This window comes from Triturus cristatus, chromosome 5_2, assembly GCF_964204655.1.
Source record: "Triturus cristatus chromosome 5_2, aTriCri1.1, whole genome shotgun sequence".
NCBI classification, from domain to species: domain Eukaryota; kingdom Metazoa; phylum Chordata; class Amphibia; order Caudata; family Salamandridae; genus Triturus; species Triturus cristatus.
In genome coordinates, this window is record NC_140588.1 from 578738256 (window position 1) to 578761332 (window position 23077).

General features: G+C 42.4%; 1 protein-coding gene across 1 annotated transcript in view; it reads left to right on the forward strand.

Annotated features, from left to right (window-relative positions):
* LOC146829024 (uncharacterized) overlaps positions 1-23077 on the forward strand; it is a 177953-nt gene that overhangs the window by 119455 nt on the left and 35421 nt on the right. Inside the window, exon 7 of the mRNA XM_085607658.1 lies at positions 12023-12139. Coding sequence (XP_085463784.1) covers positions 12023-12139 — 117 coding nt within the window. The remainder of the gene's footprint in view (positions 1-12022; positions 12140-23077) is intronic.

A 23077-nucleotide genomic window follows, 5' to 3' on the forward strand; every position in this document is an offset into this window, starting at 1 on the left:
AACACGGTCTTCGAACGGGAATGCAAATAAATATGGACCATCCAGGTGTAAAGGAATGGAGAAAACGCTTGACACAGATCAATTACTGTGTACCATTCTGCATCACAGGGAATTTGGTAAAGAATCACTGCTGGATTTGGCACTATTGGACAGCAGGGACAAAAATGTTATTGATTTTTCCTCAAATCTTGCACTATTCAAGATCTTCTGCTTGGCTTTTTAATTCCCATAATAGGCGAATTACAAGGACTGCTTAGTATTTCTCTCAGTTTGCCTTGCTCAATCATTTGATCAATCACAGGAGAAACTCCTGCTATTATCTCAGGACTAATTTTGTACTGAGGTTTATTTGGATATGTAGCACCAGGTTTCACAGTAACCTGTACAGGATCCACACCTTTCATAAGTCTGATTTCTTCACCGTGAAGTCCCATACATCAGACCTCACTGAATCTCTCAATTTTGCAGGCAAATCATTCTCTCTGGGAAGTGAAAACAATTCATCTACTTCTGTCCCTTGTTTTGCTATCATCATCTTGAATGCAACATCCTCATCTGGTGTTTGGAACGCAATACCATCTGGCGTACAATAGATGGAGCAGTTCATCTTGCAAAGAAAGTCCCTTCCTAACAAATTCACCAGACTCGTATCACATACCTCGAACCGATGCATGTCTCTGAATCTTTCAATATGAACTTCTATTGGCTTTGTGATTGAAGTCCTAATATGCTTATTTGAGACTCCTTCAACTTGGATAGTTTCTCCCGAGAGGGGTAGGTTAGGAATTTCTGCTGCTCTCACAGTAGAACAGGTAGCACCAGTATCCACTAGGAATGTAATATTATTACCTTCCACTTTTCCATCAACAAATGGACCTGACTGATCTACCTCTAGAGTTGCGCCAAGCACGCACTCTTCCTTCCCCCTCAGGCACCCTCATTGAGATGAGTCTGAATCACTCTAATTGTAACAAGTATTGCAAAACCATGTGCACATTTTGATTTTTACCAACTTGTTTACCTGCATGAAATCCAGTGTTCGCACTCTATCTCTGTACTTGAGCATTCACATTATTTGGCATAGGAGTTTGTGGCACCTGTAACTGTGGAGTAACTACCTGCTGCTGCTGAATCACAACCAACTCATTCTGCATCTGTGGATTTAAATTTGGATTCACCCCATTACTCTTCTTTACATATCTACACTCATTCCTCCAATGTCCAAACTTTCCGCACGCATGACAAGGATATTTCCTTTTCAAATCCTCTTTACTCATATTTCCTCTACCTCTGCCACCACTAGATAATTGACCATTCTGATTTACACCCTTCATTTGGTAATCTGTTTGAGGGCCTCTATTGGCTTCTTGCTGCTCCGCTGTTTCACTTGTGCCCACATCATTTTCTCTTTCAACTTTTTCTGTCTCAACTCAATATCATACAATATTTGGCATACCTTAATATTTAATCTATTGTCTTGCTCTGCCAACAAATTAAATGTTGCTGAATCATGTTACTAATTTCAGGTTTCAATCCGAACACAAAACGATATACAAAATGTCCCATATCCTTATGTCCAATATTCTCAAACCCACTGTACTGTTTGAACACCTGTAACAATCTCTCATAGTATGCATGTACCGATTCTTTCAGCTCTTGTGGTGTTCTATCTATTCTATCCCAATCCGTTTCTTTTCGAGAAATTTTACTATTCTGGTAAGTTATTACCTGATTGTACTTTTTCATCACCTCATCTGAAGGTGTTCCTATCTTTGGATCTCTTGGATTTTCATTTTTAGGCCAATCTACAGTAATCTTACACTCAGCCCACAAATCAGGTGGAACAAGAATCTCAAACGGACCATCTAAATCTTTAAGCAAAACCTTTGAAATTTTCACAAACCTCTCAACCTGTTTGTACCATTCAACTGGTTTCTCCCTTAATCTAGGAAAGTCATTTGTAAAAGATCATATATCCTATCTCGTCCAAGGAACATGAACATATCCACCACCTGGAACTTCTTTTATCGGGCACACCCTTTCTGCTTGCTCTGCCTCCCTCAGTGGAAACAATGACGCATTTTTATCAATATTCGCTTCTTCTTTCTTTTTCACCCATCTTCCTTTCCATCGTTCTACATCTCCCCATTTTTTCAAAGTAATCATCAACTTTTTTATCTGTACTCTTTTACCAGATGCATTCAGACTCTCTAAGTCCTTATCAGAGAAATCCATCCCATACGTTTTCTGTAACACCTTCGACTTCTCCATGTCTATCCCATATTCACAAGCAACCTTTTCTAATTTCTCATGAAGATTCTGTGCTTTCCATGTAATGTATTTACACAAAAATAACAACTCTTCATCTCGGTAAGTACCTAGTCTGTCTGGACTCATTGTACCAATAATAATTTCTTCCAAATCCACTCTCAATGTACTCACATCTATACTTTGTAGTTGAGGTTTTCGCTTTTTCCATTCCCCTTATCCAATCATCTAATTCATCTGGTGAAGGACCTACTGAACTCCCTGACACTGGAGTAACACTCTGCACTATCTTTCTTGGTTCTGTGTGTGCACTTTTGTTTTGGAGATTATCAATTCACAAACTGGAAGATCAATGAATGAGGTATTTGACTCAACCTGTTCAACCTGATTAGTTAATGTTACTACATAATTCCTGACACCATTCATTGGAACTGTTAATGTATGTACCTTTGATATTTTTTGTTTATCTCCATACAATGGAACTATAGGACCAATCGTTACCGGGACTGTCAATTCCTCCACCTTCAAACTCAATTGATTAATTTTCTGAGTCAACTCTTCTCTTGCTTTTGTCAATATATGCACTTCATTCTCCTGCACTACTCTAGTAACTACTGAAACTTGTGGGGTTTGTGTAATTAGTGGTGTTACCATTAAGGGTGCATTTGGAACTGTCTCTTTCGGACTTTCTTGATATGGTGGAGGTCTTTTTGTCAAAATATCATCTAACAATTCATCATCCGAATCCTCAAAATTTAATTCTGATGTGTCTAAGTTTTTCTTTTTCTCTTTACACTTGCCTCCTATCAATTCATCTGCAGCTAGAACTGGATATAAACCCTCTATTACTACTGCTCGTCTCCATCTTTTTAATCTCTCTTCTCGATTCTCAAAAGGAAATCTAGGAAATATAGTTTTATATCTTCTTCCACTCCTTTACCTTTATTACTCAAATGCCTCGAACTCCCATTCCTCAAGCTCTTCATACTGAGTAGGTCTAGGTCTTGGTTCTAGAGAATTCATTCGATCTCTCAAATTTTGTAAAATCCTCACATTAAACATACCATGCTATGGGAAGGCCAAAATACCATGACCACCTTTATATTTCATCCAATTCTCTAACCAGGTACACGTATGATAACCACATTCTAACATCATAAAAGAAGCAGGCATATTTGGAGGTGGAATGAGAACTCCCTCTGTAGTCACAATTGGTTTATCCTTTTTAAAGATACCCTTTTTCTCATTAATCAACTTTATTTTTCTTAACTCTTTACGCTAAAATAAAGCTCAATTAACAAACAACTCTTCGTACTTCTGGGATTTCTATTGGTTAACGGTCGTCCAATACTAGCACGAATCACACCAACCAACCAATCAGAGCACTCCTATGTAAGTAATATCTCAACCAATACCAACAAAGTTAACAAGAGTCAACAAATCACAGTTCTCCAAGCACCCGCTATCTGACCAATGCCAGCGCGGCTTTTTCTGACATCAGTATTACTCGTTTTACTGACCCTCCCTTTACAAAATAATACGGCAATGTATTTTCTAAGTTTTCTTAACTAAAGTCTTGTTAATAACAACATAAAACAGTGCTACCTTATCTGTTCCACTAATAAAGAGATAGTTTTGATTTCCTACGAGAGATTCTTACACTTCGAGTAAAACAACGACCAGCGCTATTCTACACCCAAACAAGCTACAGGGGGACTTGTTCTCCTCTAGGGATAAGGCCAAAGTTTCACAAGAGGACTTTATTTAAAGAGATCTTGTTACTACCCTGGAGATAAGGCCAGAGTTTTGGAAGTGGACCTTTCGCTATAACTCACAAAAATCTACTCTCATACGAATAGTCCCTAATATAACATCTACAGCCTCTCGCTGTTCAGTATTATTTCAACAGACAAAGTACTTCTCCAGTGTGATAACTTATCCACACTATTCTTCTGCCTACTTGAGGCTAAATACATTATCCCGGGATCTCAGGTATTTCTGTACTCGCAATTGTAGACAACATAAAACAAACACTAACCCTTCATGTTAATAAACAAATAATCAATAATTATTACCAAAGTAATCAATAATTAACCATCCTCTGATACCAAAAACTGATCCAGCACCAATCAATAACCACAATAATCAGAAAACATTCAACGGGCCCAATGACACAAAACCTCACCCCCACATGAAAATCCACTGAGATATGCTGAAATTTAGTTTCCAAAACTAAATAAATCAGTGTTTCTTTATACAGGCTTGTATCTAATATTTCTAAATAACTAACTGAGCCTGCATACCAATTTCTTTCCTTCGGTCGATGGACCTAAAGTTGAGAAGTTGATGGTAATAATAGTAACTATCTATTTAGCTATATTTACCTAAATAACCACAAACTAATTTTAAAGTTAATTCTTATATCACCAAATAATGTAAGTATATACATATACATGTACAGAAATCACAAGGCAAGCAATGTATTATTCACGAGGAACATATCAAGGGAAATAATATCAAACGCATATCAAATGAATAAATGCACATGAAGGAGTGGATAGATAGAGAGACAGAAGTTTAAGAGACAAAATTACATTTGCAAATATTTATGCAAAGTATGAATAATCTAACTAATAATAACTCAAGGAAAATAAGGAAATACCACCCCTTGGTCACAGGGAGAGTAGGGGGTCCCCTGAGATAGGTTCAGGGAATAAAGATCATCAGGATGATTGGCAAAAAGACAGGAACAGGAAACAGGTAGGCCTCCGCAAACTGATGGATAGGGACGATCACCCTCTAAGCTTCTCCCAACGCCGACCTAACCACACCCCTAAAGGCACCCCAGTTATACCCTAAAACTTACATGTCCAACCCACAGTAGTTTAAACATTCACTAAACTTTGGTCTCTCATTGGGTGATTCAGGGGGTGTACTGTCACACCACCAAAGTCACAAACACATTTTCAAATACTCTTTGTTCTCTATTCATTCTTATTATGCTATTCGCACATTTCCTAAAGACTGTAACATGTATCAGAAACTGCTGTTTTTGACAGAAGAAGTTAAAACATTTTTCTTCTTTCCCAAGCCATCTCTTCCGCTTCTTGGCAGGCACACAACATTTTTCAGCGAAGGTCAGCTACTGCCTTTCTCTCCACTGTCTGTCAGTGTTCGATTTTCAGCATGTTCGTTATTCCGTTCTGCGAATTAACCCCCTATTATTCGTGCAGAATCATAGGCCCAAATGTTTTCTAAAGTAAATAAAACACATAACATTATTCATTTAACCAATAGAATTTCACTGTTAACCTCCCACCATTGTGCTAATCTCAATGTTATTTTCCCTAACAAGAGCATTAGTGTGCAGAAGCAGCATTATTTTTGTTAATCTTTGAAAGCAAAAGTAAACGCTGCCTTGTTTTTCATGCATTAGTCTTAACATTAGTGCACGCATGCACAAAGCGTTTTCACCATGTTTGTGTTTGTGCACATTAGTCTCACTTCACACTATTAATAAGTATTACTGGGGCGTAATTTGAGCAGGTTTTGAACTTAAAAACCTGCTCCATCAGGCGTGAAAGACTCCCAGGAAAGGATATATTAAAGGTCTGCCGCTGGAAGTGATAGCACCTCGCTTAGTAAGGAAGCCATACGGGGTTTGAGCTCAAAAGGTGAGCTGCAGAGCTGAAGCTGCCTTTGAAGGGCAAATGGTGAGCATAAAACAGAGGGGCTGCTCTCATGTTCTTGTAGATAGGTTGGTGTTGGGGACAGAAAGGGTAAATCAGTTGCCAAACTGGTTTTTCTGTGGGCTTGTAGCCCACCGGTCGTCACACGTTTTGGGTGGGCTACCAAGCACAGAGGGGTCATGCTATCTTGGGAGAGGGCAGAATATCACTTTCTGGGATAGCTAGATGCCACACTTTGCCGGAAGTCATCATCAGACTGGAGGGGCCCTGGTAGCCTATTGGCTAGTAGTCACTGCATCCCTGGGGGCAAGTTGTGCGCCTAAAAGTGGCACCTAGACCTCCGATCACGTCTGGACTGGATAGAGGACTGAAAAAAGACGGCCCTACTGTTTCCTGGTCCCAGCATAGAGAGGCTGCACCAAAGACTGGACTGCACCTTCTGCTCCTGGGCTAACAAAGAGGAACTGTGCCTTTGGTGACCTGCTCGGAGAAACGTCAGCCCCAGACAGAAGAGGTAAACTCCAAGAGTCAGTTGGCTGATTTCCTGTCACAGCCCCAAGGCCATAAAAGCTGAAGAATCTGCCATGGTAAGGTTGGTAGCCACAATCGTTGGATTATCGCCTACTGCCAAAGCGCAGCCTGGGAAATCTAACCTCGCCACTCAAAAGGTGCACCCGAGTCTGCTGAACCTGGGAGATTGTCAAAGTGCAGTTTAGTCACCCTAAGTGGACACTAGCCACAATTAAAGGGAACCGCCGGTTTCGCTGTGATCAGATACCAGTGGACCAGTCACAACTGGTGTTTGACGGGACTTAACCTGGACCTCAACAGACATCAACCTCTGTGGCCAGTCATCCCACCATGCTCATGGACAGAGGGGTGGCCCCAGGAAGACCCCAATACACCGGCTCCGCGTCCTCACCTTCTTCAATATCCTATATCATTTGCATCAGGATCACTCCATTGAAGACTATGGGATTTTGCCCATAGAATTTGAAACTGGACTGGAGACTACTTTGACTGCAGGGTAATTGTCCTGCTCAACCTTACTGGACCTCTTGATTTACTCCCTGCCAGAGGTGGTTGCTGAAATTGGGCCAGTGTAGTTCAACACAACTTCATAAAAGTTTTCAAAGTAACCGCTAACAGCAGTGATTGCCAATGCTTATTTGAATTTTGAGTGAAAAGCAGTGATTTACGATTTGCGTAAAAATGTATACCTCCAGAAATCTTAGGTGGAGTTTTTTCACTTCGGTGTCTACACATTCATAAAAATACGATCTGTTTTTATACATTTTTTGTTGGATTTCCTTTGTGTCGCACTGATTTCATATCCAGTTGTTTTAGTACTGATAAATGGTTTGCACTTGTTCCTTTGTTAAAGCATGACTGCTTGAAGCCACAGCTACCCAGGGTTGCGCAAAAGGTTTATAAACAAACCTGAGTGGACTCATGATAGGTTTGTGAGTTTATTACACTGTGAGGTCACACAACCATACTATATAATAAACTGCATTTCCTCACACAATGGCTAAGACTTTTAGAAGTATTCCACCCCTCACCTTAATTATTTTAACGTGACTTCCTAAGTGCTATGAGTATGTCCTGACTTTGATCCTGTGCTCAGTGTACCATAGGGGCCTAGTTGCACCTCACTGATGATGCTCATCATGGCTGAAAACAGACAGCAGTGTAGCAATAACAGCTACATCTGTTGTGAAAGGTGACCTCAAATGGGTTTGGCCAAAAGACAAAATGGTGGACTTGTAAAGCATTTTACTCCTTTTTCATTGATGATAAAGACAGCACTGTTTAAGCAGCAGAGATCGTAAGCATGGGCGTAAGACATACTAATGACCTTAGACAGGGTTTGGAAAAACTCTTTGCCCTTCTATGGCTGAGCTGCAGCAATAGAGCAATATAGAAATAAGCATTTGGCAAATACAATATGTCTGGCTTATTACTGATAGTGTAATTTCATTTATTGGTATGGTTCTGTGGTATTGTCGATGGGTGAGTGGTTGAATGTAAGAATGAGCTAATGGGCTAATGGGAGAAAGAATAGATGCGTGAGTGCACGGGTGACTGAATGAGCCCTTGCAGAATGACTGAGGGCTTGATTCACTAAGGGCCTCCGCACTCATGGCGGAGTTCGCAGTCATTGGGGAGCCTCCACACTCAGGGCAGAATCTCCACAATTAGATTTTTACCCAGTGAGCGAGGGACTCGAGGTGAACCCCCGTTCATATTCATCAAACATGGTTGTTAATACTCATATACTCTTTAATAAACTGAACTGACAGGGGGCTGACGCTGATTTGATTGACAAGGGCACTCAGCTTTGCTCACCGCTCAACATTATTCAAGAATCCTTACACTATTTTACCTGTTACATCGATAACAGGTGTTCAACTCAGGAAGCAACCAACTTGGCACTCTGATTTAACTTCTGTTAATCTTGCACAACAACCTAGGGATTCCACCAACCACAAAACCAAAGCCCGCTCTAACTTAAGTATTATTTCCTGGAATATAGTGGGAATTTAATCTAAGTTTGTTGACCCTAACTTGAGTGAATTTATCGAGGAATTTGATATCTGTATATTTGAAGAAACCTGGCTTACACCCCCTGTTTACAGACCAGGTTATACATGCTACAGCATTGAAGCAACTCATAATGAACGGGAAGACCCTAAAATTAAACAAGTAATCATCGACGCTTGGGACCTGCATGGACTAATATTAAGTATCCTGAGGGGCCCTACACTAAGCATTTGAGTCGCCCACATTGTGCTACTTTAAGGCTTGTTTGGAAGATATTCCAACGGACCGTCTCCCGATAAAGTCTGGGTTTTCAATCTAACATAGAAGATTAGAAGAGCTAAACAGCTAAACAGTAACACTGAGCAGTCTGGCCCTAAGATCGGGCCTACCCCCACTGCATGTTCCTCTAATAAAAGTCAAAGTCTAATACATTGGAGATCCATACTTACAACAGATCTCAACATTCAAGTAGGATAGTTTACATACTTCTTGATATTAGGTTGTGGCCCTCCGTGAAAATACTAGAAAGAACTGACAGTGATCATAATGCTCTCCATTTGACGCTGCCTGGGAGTTGGTTTAAGCCCGGATTTGGGGAGGCCAGCAATAAAACAACCGTTAAATGGGATAACATCAAACAAAATCCTGAGACTTTGTTCGTTATTTGCAAGGCCGTAGCTGATGGGTTGGTCTGCTTACATGCTGTGACAAGGACCCCACATAGGAACCAAAATGTCTCAGTGGTAACAAAGGTCCATTCTAAGATATGTGAGCAAATTAGAAGTCACATCTGTTGTGATAGCAAATGTAAAGGCTCTCACAAATCAGGAAAACACCATGGTTTAGTAATGTGTGTAGGGAAGCTAACACCAAACACATTTTTGCAATCAAAAACAAAGATAGGGATGCTATCAAGAAGGCAAGACAACTACAATTGGACCTTGGCTCACAGCAAGAAGAAATGGCAAGATACAATTTGGTCCGACCTTCAAGGGGGGTTCAAACGTAAAGGTGTTAGTGCTTAGTAGCCCATGGAAGTTTGAACGCATATTTAACCCCATGTGTGACTTGAACATTTGGGCGAATGATACTCGTGTCCCTCCTGAATCTAACATCAAGGAAGCTCTGCAGAAAGTAGATTGTAACAACAGTTTGCGTGGGCTGGAATTTACTGTAGACAAGACCCTGTTAGCCTTGAACAAAAAGGAAATCGGCGAGACTCCTGGCCCTTATAAAATCCCAGCGGACCTGTTCCTCCCTCAGACACAGATTTGGGCCCCATATATTATACTGGCTAACACCATTGCATTAGGCTGAGATATTCCGGTGTCCTGGCAGGGGGTGGTAATTGTTCCAATCCATAAGAAAGATAGTAAGCTGAATCCTGTACACTATAGGCCTATCGGCCTTCTAGATAACCTGCAGAAATATTCTGCAGGCAGGTTCTTGCTAAACTCCAGGATTGGATGCAAAAGAATGAAATGCTGTCCCACTTCCAAGCTGGATTTACACAGAAAGTTATAGTCTGGAAAATGATACATCTACATCTAGATCATCTCTACATTGCATTTATAGATTTTCAGGCAGCTTTCGGTGTGATCCCATAAATCAAACGTTGGAATGTATTCAAGTAATTGGGTGTCCCAGATATTTTGCAAGCTATTATTATCAAGCTAGTCCCCAAGAAGTATGCACATGTTTGATGGGGTACATATGGGGCGCTAACTAATAATATTGTTATTAAGAAAGTTGTTAGGCAGTGGTGTGTGCTGGCACCTACCCTATTTCCCCTGTATCTCAATGGTTTTTTGAATATGTGGAAGCATGCTCTAATAATTCACCTGATGGGTAAAAGGTTACAGCTTTATTATATGCTGATGACACCTTGTTGATCTCTCGAACCCCAGGGGGTTCAGGCCTTGCTGGATTGGTTAACTGCCTTCTGCGTTGACCAGAAGCTTGAAATCAAACCGACAAAGCCAAAATATGTGCTTTAACCTACATAAGTCCCTTAGACGTGTTAAGAGGCTGGGGAATTGCACTAAAGAAAGGGTTAGGTGCAATGAGTACAAAGGGGTAAAGATAGCTGATTCTGTGTCATGTGCTCCGCAAATTATGTAGTGCCAGTTGTCTTCACAACATAATGCTTCCGCTGGTTTAAAATCTTCAAATCTACTCCCTCCACATCAATTCCTCCAGCTTTGGAGGTGTATAACGCCAAAGCAGTGGGCCCTTTATGGTGCAGAACTATGGGGGTTAATACTTTTCTTAGAGCCCTGACAGGCATGCCTCCGAGGTCACCCTTGGTTCCCGTAGATATAGATCTGGATATAAAAGGAGTTGCATTTACAAACCAATTTAGACCCATTTTGTATTGGTGCAGACTTTGGGCCACAACAGAGCTTGAGCCATACAGAGCAGGTCTCCAGGAAATATTAGATTCCAGGGGGATGTTACCGTGGACTAAATGTCAAACTATGGTTGAATAACCTACGGCTCCAGTTCGTATGTGATACCCATATGTCACTTTCAGGTTCTTCAGATACACTGGTCACAAGAGCTGTGTCAATGAGGCGGTAAACCAATCATATAGATGGTACTACTATACGGAAGATCCTCGAGTTTAAATGTACTTCACAGTTTGAAGAGTTCTTTGAAAATGTGTCTCCACCTAGTGCAAAGCAGTTCTATTTGACATTCCGTTATGGATTATTACTACTGTGAACATTCAAGTGCAAACGGGCAGTAAAGACTATTTTAAATCTATCGATATATGCGCTGTTTGCAACTGTGGTAAGAAAACTAAAGGTTGTCTGCTATTTTTTGCCCTTGTTATGTGCATATACGTAGGAAATGGATAGTTACCATATATCGTTCAATAGGCATGTATAGTCCCAAAACTACACTGCAGATTTTAAAATCAGATCCCATCAATGTTGATGTGTTCAGTGTTGCAAGGTACTTGTTTTCAACATGGTGCCTGAGAAGGAAAAAATGTGGCTCTTGACCTCGACTATGCACTTTATATATATATATATATATATATATATATATATATATATATATATATATATATATATATATATATATATATATATATATATATACAAGTTGCACTAATTGTTTTTATGTTACACTGTTTTGATGTAGTAATAATTGAATGTTACTATATTATATTTTTAACGTTACAATTTTTAAGATACTGAATGAAAAGGAATTGTATGTTTTGGATGTGACTGTTGATAGGTACATTCCTTGAAACAAACAATAATACAAACATGGGTCAGTTTGCATAATTCGTTTCCATTTACAAGAATTCGGAGTGCAATTTGTGACCACTTTTGCAAATGGAAAATTCGTAAATCAGATCTGTAGTTCCTAACTCTGCTTTCCTGCTTGGTTGCAGTACCCTAGAACAGAAAGTAATGTAGAATGGCTCTCCATTACAGATGAGGAGCTAGGTGGATATTTCTTCCAGTATGCTGAAGAGAAATGACGTCTTGAATTTGTTTCTGTTGTAGGAAAAGAGCCTGAGAGTCACGATGCGTCATTCATTGTTAAGCAAGAAGAATCCTTGACCTACCTGATGGACTGTGAAATCACCGATAAGTTAGAAAGCGGACCGTGCCTTATTGGAAGTGAGTAAGAACTGCAAAGAATGGTTCTCGAGCAAGTATCCGGTGCTGTAACTTCTTACCTGAAGTGATATAATAGCAAGGCGCTCAATCAGTGTTCCTCTTTCATGGTCACATTCTTGCCATTTCTAAATTCAGGGACTGTTTGTGGAAACATTGCCAAATATAGGGAGTTTAGGAACTTTGGTGGGAATCCCAGTGCAGGAAGGAGTTACTGAGCTCAATTTGAAACAATGATAGCCTTTTACAAGTGGTGGTCTAGGCTTTTACTGTTGGGCACAAAACTGAGCACCAATACACTCCTTTAGCACTTAACACTCAGGCAAGTGAAGTTGAGCAGCCCAAGGCTTGCTCAGTGTGGTTGTGTACAGTAAAAACTCAGAATTCAAAGAAACATGTAATAGAAAATAAACCCATGTTCAGCCAGTGCTGTAGCAAATGAGAAAACACACTTCACTTCTAACACACAATACTGTACTTATAAATTCAGATGGCAGCTATAAGGTGTTCAGTGATCAAGGTAACAATCACTATGTAAGGGAGCTTGACAATATCAGCTTGAACTGCTCACCAATGCTCAGGTATTGTGGTGAAACATAATCAATGCAAGATGGGTGCCAGTTGCTCTCCTGCTTGATAAATCGCAGATATAAAGCCCTTCTGGGTTCCTGGGTACCGCTCGACAAAGTCTGTTATAGAGAGTTTGTTAGGAGCGTGAAAAAGTATTCTCAGAATCTCCCAGTCCTGTCTGTACATTGTTGTGTTAAACTGTACCTTGTCAGCTTGATCCCACTGGCTGGGGGTGGGGCTGTGCAGTTCCAGATGATGTGCACCCTGCACCACCCCCCGGAACAGTTGCGCTGACTGCACAGGGCCGGTCGATATTGCTGAAGTCTCTGGCTTTGCGTCAAGTGCACAGGTGCATGCTACAGCAAAGGAGGCAAGACAGCACCGCACAAGACAGTGCCACTGTCCCGCAATAAGTAGGGGCTAACTGGTGGTTATTCCTGTGGCCCAAACACATACCCACCACGCAAACAAAGTTAAGAATGCGCCCAGCAGTAGTGATCCAACAAATGTTTGTGAAATTGCTGAATAAGATATGCTGAATAAGATATGCTGTAGTGCCAACCCTCCCTAAGTGCTTACCTCCTATTGCTATGAGAGATGGGATGCAGTTACGGTTCTTCAAGCACAATGTCATTACTGGTGCCTCATCTTATGGGTAGATAGAGAGATGTGGTTGCTATCTCCGTGACCACCAAGCTGTCACAAGCACTAAGCTTCTGCTCACACTCTAGGGGTCAAGGGGCAACAAAATCTCAAGTCCTCACCGCAGCGCAGATCCTTCCCTGAGATGCATATGCCTTTGTTCTGCTCCTCCTAGCTCAGCTCTTCACTGTCCTCCACTTCTAGGCAGTATCCAGGACCCCTCCTCAGAAGTCAGGCAGCTCCTTCCTGCAAGACTGACCCGAGGCAGCTTCTCCAGACGGGTTGGAGATTGTACATCCTTCTATTCTTGGCAAAGGAAGGTTGACAATCCTAACCCTGGAGCATAGAAGAGTTTCTCGGTGATCACTGGTTTAGGATCCTGGATTCTAGTAAAGAAATCGTGGCACACTAGCTGATTCTGACCCATACTAAAGTCTCCTCTCCTGCTGTTAGAATCTGTTTGTACCACCACTTTAAATTATTTCCATCCAGGCCAGTGAAGTGATGATGTTCATGCTCGGGCAAAGTGATCACGCTTGTGGTGTCCGTAACGACCACAGAGCTCAGCTCTTTGTCGCATTCCATGTCACACAATACCCTGAGTGCATGATTGTAATGTGTGCTGAGGAAAAAAAATAAAAAAGCAACAGGAACTCTATGGGGAGTACTTTTCTGTCCGAATAGGGAGTATGGCTTTGGTGTGGACATGTAAAGTGCTAGTGTTTTCTGAGAGTGAAATATTAGAACTTCTGGACATTTGTGTGGTGTGGCCACTCTAAGGGCCAGATGTACGGCCATTGGAATTTGCGACTCACAAATTGCGATTCGCAAAATCCAATGTACAACAGTGTCTCAGACACTGTTTGCGATTCCCAATGGGATCGCAAATTGCATGCCTCATGAATATTAATGAGGCTGTCAAAATTTGCGACCCCATTGAGAATGGCTGGCACTTCCAGGGGTGGGGGCCTGCCGGGGTCAGCAGACCACCATGTCTGGGACTGCTTTGTCAATAAAGCAGTTTTTTTTAAAAATGCAGCCCTGCCTGCTCTTAAAAAAAATATTTGTGCATGCATTTCCAAAGGGGAAGGACCCCTTCCCGTTTGCGAGTGCCTTACCACTCTTCTAAGAAAGGTGGTAAACAATTGAGGTAAAAAAAACATTCATACATGGGTTCAGGACTCGCTATTAGGAAGGGACGCCCTTGGTATGCCCCTTCCTAATAGCAAGTCGCTAACCCTATTTTGAGAGTCTCTAATTGATTAGCGATTCGCAAAATAGGGTTGGTACATTTGCCAAACGTTTTTTGCGGTCATAAACGGGCCTAAAACCCCTTTGCAACTGCAAAAAACGGTCGTATATCTGGCCATAAATATTTTATGGTTCATGACATGGTTTAAGAAATTAAAGCCCATTACCATTTAGACGAGTGTTTGTCCCCAGACAGACTTTAAAGTTTCAGTATAATTAGTAGTGATATGTGTGAATAAGAAATTAGGGTGATGCTGACAATTTTTGTAAAATATTGACTCTTGCATCATGTGCAGTCTTAGCCACTTTACTGTGGAGGCGTTAATTCAGTCCTTCCCACTACCTTCACAGTGTGAAAAATGTAAACATCACATCATTCCACAAAAGGCAAGAAATCATTCTGGTATATGCACTAGAGAGGTTAATTTAGAAACTCCCAACTTGGGTTGCTGGGGAAGAGTTTCTCTGCCGTTGTTTTGGATATGACTATTAGTGCATGTGGTACATTTATATCATTGCTACATAAAATGAATGTAGAAGCTGTTCAGCTCCTACTTTTATTGTGTTCTATGCTTGGTTGCACAGTTAAGCTGCCAAGCACCATTCACAACAGGAGAGGTACCATGAGAAAGGGGAAATTCTCCCCTTTCCATTGATATATCTCCCTGGTGAATCTCTGTTTGGAAATCCCCAAGCAGAGATCCATCAACTAGATGCCAGGGAATTTAAAAGGTGGAGGGTTGACCAAACAGACATTGCCATTTGCTTCCCGCATGACCCCCACCCACCAAGCATATATTTATCCGTGGGAAGGGCAGATGGCAGGTTTGCCACTCATCTTCCCACCCCAAGAGGGCAGAAATCCTGCTAGACTCCAATGTTTATGTATTTAAAACAGAAAAAGATAAACAAGTTAAGTGGGGAATGGCGTGTCCTGCTATTGGACTTGAATCCTGAACCCTAAAAGCTAAACCATCTGCCCCTAGGGGGCAGGTTTATGCAGTGAAGTTAACTCTGTCCTTTCCAGGCGGGAGACAGCACACTAGACACCAGGTGAAAAGAATGGGCTGGAGGCCCACTTGTCCAGGCATCAGGCGTACGTCCTGCCCTTAAATCTCACTCAGTCTTTCTGGCTCCCAGAGTGGGTAGATTGGGGGATTTAGCCATTAACTTTCCTTATGCAGTGAGGCTAAAAGCTCACTAGACAGTGGGGACTAGCCTGTCCTGACACTTTTTTCTCCCACAGGGGGCTGATTTGGATATTTGACCCCCAGTCAGCCCTCCCAGTGGGGCAGTGTTGGAAATTGCCCTTTTTGTAGGGTTATCCCCAAACTTTTTGCTTCTTCCTCCTTTATTTTTTCTGACCCGTGGTTGTTGGCAATAGTGCTCTGGGCATTTTACCACTGCTGATCCGTGCTAAAGTGCATATGCTCTCTGTATAAATTGTTATATTGATTGGTTATCCATGATTGGTACATTTATTTCACCTGTTAGCCCCTAGTAAAGTGCACTGAGTGTGCCAGGGCTGGTGATTCAAATGCTACTAGTAGGCCTGCAGCACTGATTGTGCCACTCACAGGAGTAGCCCTAAAATGGTGTCTCCGGCCTGCCACCGCAGTACCTGTACGCAGTCTGTGAACTGCCATGCTTCCCTGACCAGTGTCCACACTGGCCAGGTCTAACCCTTCCCTTTCTATACACATTGGACACCCCTATGGAAGGCCCTAGGTACCTCCCTGGGCAGGGTGCAGTGTATGTGAAAGGTAGAGCATGTACTAGTGTGGGTGACATGCTCTGGTAGTGAATTACAGCCATTGTCGTTTTTCACTATTGCAAGGCAACCTGTTCCCCATAGGCCAGAATGGGCAGTTTGATTATTACATCCTATAATCCTAACTGACCCAGGGAGCATGGTGGAAATTCGAGTTTAATATGCCTGAGCTCAGAATGATAAAATACATCTTTTAATGAAGTTGGTTTTAACATTCTGTGTTTGAAAATACCACTTTTGGAAAGTAGGTATTTTCTTGTCTAACCATCCAAACCTGCCTTTGCTCGGCTGTGTATTCCTTGTCTGGAGTTTTGAGTGACAGGGGCTGTGGAATTCCAGGTGGCTGGGGAATTCCCGGAGACAGGGTGAGTCAGCACAGGGCTGAATAGAGAGATCTGCATCTAGATGGGAGGGAGGAGTTGCACCTGGGACCTGAATAGGACAGTGCCTGCCCCCCACAGTGCTGGCTCCACCCCCTGTGGTGCGTCTGATGTCTCTGGCCTGCACTGTGAAAGGAGAGAAGGAATCATGTTAACAAAGTGCTCCAGGGCTGTGCTTTCCCTCCACAATGCTGGCTCCACCTCCTGTGGGGCGTCTGATGTTCCTGGCCTACACTGTCAAAGGAAAGAAGGAGTCCTGTAAACAGAGTGCTCCAGGACTGACCAGAACTGGTTCTGACTAGGCAAAGGCCTCTCTGCCTTCAGAGAACAAAGAGAATATTGGTATAAATACTGGGACTCAGACCCCAGAACTTTGGATCATCCTGGAATCAAGAAGGAACCTCTGCCAAGGAGAAAGCTGGAAGACTGAAAGGAAGGACTGTCCTGCTGTGTGTATGTGGGCTGATGTGGCGTATTACCTCATTTGCTAATGAGGTCATGTTAGAATTCTCTTAGAACGCTTGTAAGGTAGGATTCTGTGGGCTGGCAGTTGCGCTGCCACGGCCGTTGGATGAGGTGTTAATATGAATCAACTCCGCTTACCTGAACATCGTGTTATCCTCATTTTTCGACATCACAATTTGGCGACGAGGATGGGATTTTCGTAGTGATGGTACTACACCTCAACAAGGCGATTTTGATAGAGCATGATTTTGATAGAGCAGAGCATGTGAGTGTGTGTGTGAAGTAACTGAGGGAGCTATTGGTGAAGCAGAGTGGCTAGAGAATCTTGATAAGGATGTCATTTTGAACAAGATAAGAGATTTGATTGTTTCAGGCATGAGGAATAAATCCAAGTTCAAGGAATTTACAGGATGTTGGGAGAAAGTGTTAAATGAGCTTGCAGTTGATAGAGGGTTTCTTTTGAGAGGCACAAGGTTAATTCCTCCAGAAAATTTGAGAAGTAAAATATTACGTCTTGCTCATGAAGGTCACATGGGCATTGTGAAAACCAAAGGAAGACTTAGGAGGGATTTTTGGTGGCCTACTCTTGACCGCGATGTTGAAAGTTTGATAAGAGATTGTGTTGAATGTACGATTTCAGACAAAGGTCTTAGAACTAGACATTCACCCATGGTTTGCAGAGCTTTACCTAAATATCCGTGGGAAGAAGTTGCCATGGATATTCTTGGTCCAATAAGAGGTGAACGTGCCACAACTTATGTTATTGTACTCATGGATGTTTATTCTAGGTGGGTTGAGGTGTCGTGTGTACAAGACATTTCCTCTTCAGCGATCATTAGATTTCTGGAAGGTGTGTTTAAAAGAGAAAGTTTTCCAAGGTTTCTCCTTACAGATAATGGTGTACAATTTTGTTCTAGTGAGACTGAATCTTTTTTGCAGAAGTGTGGAATTGTTCATAAGAAATCAGCGTTGTACCATCCTGAAATGAATGGTGCCATTGAGAGAGTTATTAAAACCTTAAAGGAAGGCATTCAATTGGCTAGAGCGAATGGTTTAGATTGGAAAAAATAATTGTCCAATAGACTTATGGGCTATAGATTTTCACCACATGGCTCCACAGGAAAGATGCCTTTTGAACTATTCAAAGGTAGAACAGCTTCCACTTTTGTTTGTCCGGGTTGGATGAAATGGAACAAAGGATGTGTTGACAAGTCTCCTGGTTTGTGGAGAGAAAAACAAATAGTTTCTCAGCACAAAAGGAAAGAGGAGTTTGATTCTCGGAAATGTGTGAAAGTCGTGGAAGTAAATGTGGGTGATTTTGTCAAAGTAAAGGCTCCTAAAGGGTGGTCCAAGTTCACCAGAGAACTTCAAGTTTCAAATGTTTCAAAAATGCTGTTAAGACACATGATGGTCGCATATGGAACAAGAACCGTGTTGCTATTACACGTAAAATTAATTCCATTGATCATTCGGTGTTGAAATCTACTTCTGAGGTAAGCTGGTCTAGTAGTTCGGATCTGCATTGTTCGTCTAGCAATGTTCCTTCAACATATAGGAGGAGTGTGAGTTATCAAGAAACCTGCTTATCTCAAAGATTATTTTGTATGATTAGTTTTCGTTTCTTTTTTATTTTCCCAGTGTTATTTTTTTGTATGGAAGGAAGATGTGTGGCTGCAGCGTGGAACAACAAATTCCCCCTTCGTCACAGACCAATTACTTCAACATCAAATTCACTCATATACATTCAGTGGTGGGGCCCATAACACCAATTCTTACATCAGTTGATCTGTTTTCCTAGGGAAATAAGCTTCCAAACGCTGACATGAAAGAAATACCTTTACCTTACCCTGAACACATTGACTTCAAACCTAAGATATCCCTCTCATAAGGAGATGGATCATTTTAGTGACTAAACTCATCTATCTACACATTACTTCTTTTATCTTAATGCTCTTCTTCAAATAACCGACACAACACATTTGTCAATTAATCAAATATTCCTTATCTAAGAAATATTGCAAGAAATGTTAGAGATCATCATCAGCATTTCAGAGCATCATATTTACCTATTCTCGCTAAAGTCGTCCTCTAAGTCAGTCAGTCAAGGAAGAATTTTATTCAGCAAAGTTAGGTCACAATTCAGTCTCTCAAAGATTCAGGATAACAGCTGTCCAGCAGTGTCACCGTCCTCTCCGTCAGCATAACGTCAGGAAATCAAGTTCGTCAAAGAAGAGCGTGAGCGATGCGATAGCAATAGCAATTTGTCCAATTCCCTACCTACTTTTATAATAAAAATAATGTCAAAAAGTATCAAGATCGGGGTTTAGAAAGTCCTGATTGGTCGACTTGGGGTTAGGAGATGCAGTTCTAAGGGTGTCAAACGATGAACTCATCGTACTTGCTGGTTCCGGTTTTTAAATCAAGCATTGTCTTTGGTATTGGCTAGGTTCCCGGAGCGTCCTTGAAGGGTACATGTTCTCCCGGGGTCAGGTTCAGGCTACTGCTGCTGGCGGTGACGCCTGCGCACTTCACCCAGAACCTCGTGTTGTCAGGACAGTCACGTTTAACGTCTCGTTCAGCCATCTTGTTTAGGCCGAAATGGTCAACTTAAGCAAAAGAAACACAAAAACGTAATTAAAACATAGAAATGACTAATAAAATGTTATCCCTTTGCTAATACCCATATGTGTGTGTATTTATCTAGGAGAAGCAACACTCAGAGCGGTTTATACTTATGAAATAAAGCACAAATCACAAATACATCACTAAAGCAACATATAACATGCAATCTTCTAATTTTCTACTATTAATATATAAATATAAAATATAAAATATAAAATAAGTTTACAATTAATATAGCAATGCAAGGTGCAAATCCCACGTGTAATTCTTTTGTTAATATAATTGGTGAGTTATCACTTCAAACGGATTAATAATATTACAATTAATAGATTATTCGGATTAATTTAAACATGCAGTATGGGAGGGTATACAAAATTTTGTACTACCCACTCCAGCATTACCTCATTTGCTAATGAGGTCATGTTAGAATTCTCTTAGAACGCTTGTAAGGTAGGATTCTGTGGGCTGGCAGTTGCGCTGCCACAGCCGTTGGATGAGGTGTTAATATGAATAAACTCTGCTTACCTGAACATCGTGTTATCCTCATTTTTCGACATCACAGCTGACCTGCAGTTGCTTTGCTGCCAAGGAGAGGGGAAGGACTTTGCTATTGCTGTGTCCCCTTGCTTGAAGAGATCTCCAAGGGCCTGAGAAGAGCTGGCCTCCTGTTAAGAAGTCCTAGGAACAAAAGGACTTCGCCCCCAGCTTCCCCCTGAACTCTGCTGAGTTCTGCCCTTCCTAGAGTGCTTGATACAATTGTGGGGCCTCTGGAAGTTGTGCCTGCTGTTGGGAAGTTGACCAAGAAGAAAGAAGCAAAGGATCTACACTTTTTCACGCACAGCCGGCTTAGCAAGAAAATGTCCGTCGCTCCGCTTGTTAGCGGGCCGAATTTTGTCGCTGCGAACATCGTCGCAGAGCCAGCCCAGATCCCCGCTCCGCTCGTTAGCGGGCAGAATTTTATCGCTGCGAACTTCGTCGCAGAGCCTGCCGCCGCTGGATGAGATCGTCGCAGAGCCAACCAAGATCATCGCACCGCTTGTTAGCGTGCTGAATTTTATCGCTGCGAACATCGTCGCAGAGCCAGCCAAAATCATCGCGCCGCTCGTTAGCGGGCAGAATTTTATCGCTGCGAATATCGTCGCAGAGCCAACCCAGATCATCGCTGGTGAAATTGTTGCCCCGCTCGTTAGCGGGCCGAATTTTGTTGCATCGTGCCTTAGCGAGTAAATTTCTACCGGAAAAGCTACGCCTTGGAATCCATACAAGTATCGCCTCACTCCCCATACAGACCGGATCCGTCGCCCACGCCCGCTGCGTGCAGTGGGGTTGTCGCATCGTCTCCCCAGGGTCTCAGGACTGACGCTGTTGCTTTTTTTTCGACGCCTGAGCGCCGCTAAGAACTTTTATCGCATCACCAGGTACTGTTGGCTAAAATTGACGCTAAGGTGAATGATTTTGTCGCTAAACTAAGAACTCTTTTTGAAACCATATTCTTGAACTGTGTATGTTGGATTTTTGTCGTTTTGGTCTTGTGTAGTTTATATAAAAGTACTTTATTTATCTACACTGGTGTGGAGTCCATTTGTGGTGTTTTCACTGTGTTACTGTGAGTGTTGGTATAAATACTTTACACATTGCCTTTGATAAGCCTGTCTGCTCGTGCCAAGCTACCAAGGGGGTGAGCAGGGGTTATCTAAAGAGTGTATCCCCCTTACCCTGACTAGAAGCAAGGGTCCCTATTTGGACAGTGGTACCTACCTCTTCCAACTAGAGACCCCCAGATCTAACATTGGTGGTCAGCGGTGAGGATTGAACTTGTATTTGTACTTGACCCACAGTAATTGGTGTACATCACTAGTTTAGTGCAGACCACTACGCAACCATATACTGTGTTTTTTTTGGTTCTATTTTTGTTCTGATCCTTGAGTCATCCACGCATCATGTCTCAGAAGGGTAAACCAGCAAGTGATGTTGCAGAACTGGAGTTTGATATTGAAATGTTAAGTGATTACAAAGTAGGTCAACTCAAGCAGTTCTGCAGGAGCTTTGGATGTCCCATGGAGAGCAGCTGCAGGAAGGAGGAGCTACGGAAGGCCTTAAGGGCCTGGTGGGAGGCCAAAGAGGCTGGGGAGAAAGATGGTGCAAAGGTGGATGAGGATGCACAAGGGGATGGTTTCAGGTCACAGGATCTGCCTGTGTCCAGAGCAGCCTCCAGGGCTGGCAGCAACCATTCCGCTAGAAGTTTTTCCCCAGAGGAGTTGGAGGAAAACCAAAGGGTTATAGATCATGAATTAGAAGTCATGAGGCTTGAGTTGAAGCTGATGGAAATAGAAACCCAGAACAAAGTAGAAGAGAGCAAGAAGATGTATGCCTTGGAAGAATTTAAATTGACCTTGGCACATGAACTAAGGATGAGGGAGCTTGATTTGGAGCTCGAGAGGCTTGAGGCCATGAGTGTCTCAGCTCAAGAAGAAAAATGGGTAGCTCAAGAAGTGAGCTTTGCTGAGTTGGAGGTGGAGTCCAGCTCAGATGGTGGCAGCAAGATTGTGATATCTAGTGCTGAGGAAGAGGTACAAACACCCAGAGATGTGGCGCCTGACTTGAGGGAGGGGGTTGACATACACCACCACGGGTTCAGGTTTATGAGGTAATTCCAGTGGTGTGCAGTGTCCCTGAAGTAGATTGGGGAACTGACACAGGGTATCATATTCCTAGTGGTGGGAGGGACACTCTACTGACTCTAGATGAGTGGTGCAGGGAGAGGGGTTCCCCCATGGTAGATACCTTGGGTGTGTGAGTGTGAAGACCACCCAGAAGAGTGTGGGTTGTGTGACAGAGACAGTCAGATACTGTCTTGAAAGTCTCAGGAGAGTGGTGTGGGGTACGTGTGCAAGGTACTGGATGGTGAGGTGAAGGATGGTTTGGTTAACCCTTGTAGGGGGCTGTGTGATTCATTTGTTGGAGAGCATATTTTAAGTCCCGGTTTTCCAGAGCTATGCCAACACCCGGTGGAGTGGGAGCTTGCGTTGGAGGCAGACCTCTTGGTGGATTCCAGAGGGTCTGAAGAGGCATTGGGGAGTGATCCCAAAAGGAGTGGCGCAGATATCTTCCAGACCCGTGAGATGGAAGAGGTTCAGTGTAGCCCAGTTAGGTCCCAGTGTAGTGGGAGGGGTGTAGGGGCTCACGTCTTGTCTCAGTGGAGAAGGAGTGAGTGTGGGACTGTGGGTCCCAAGGTGCCCA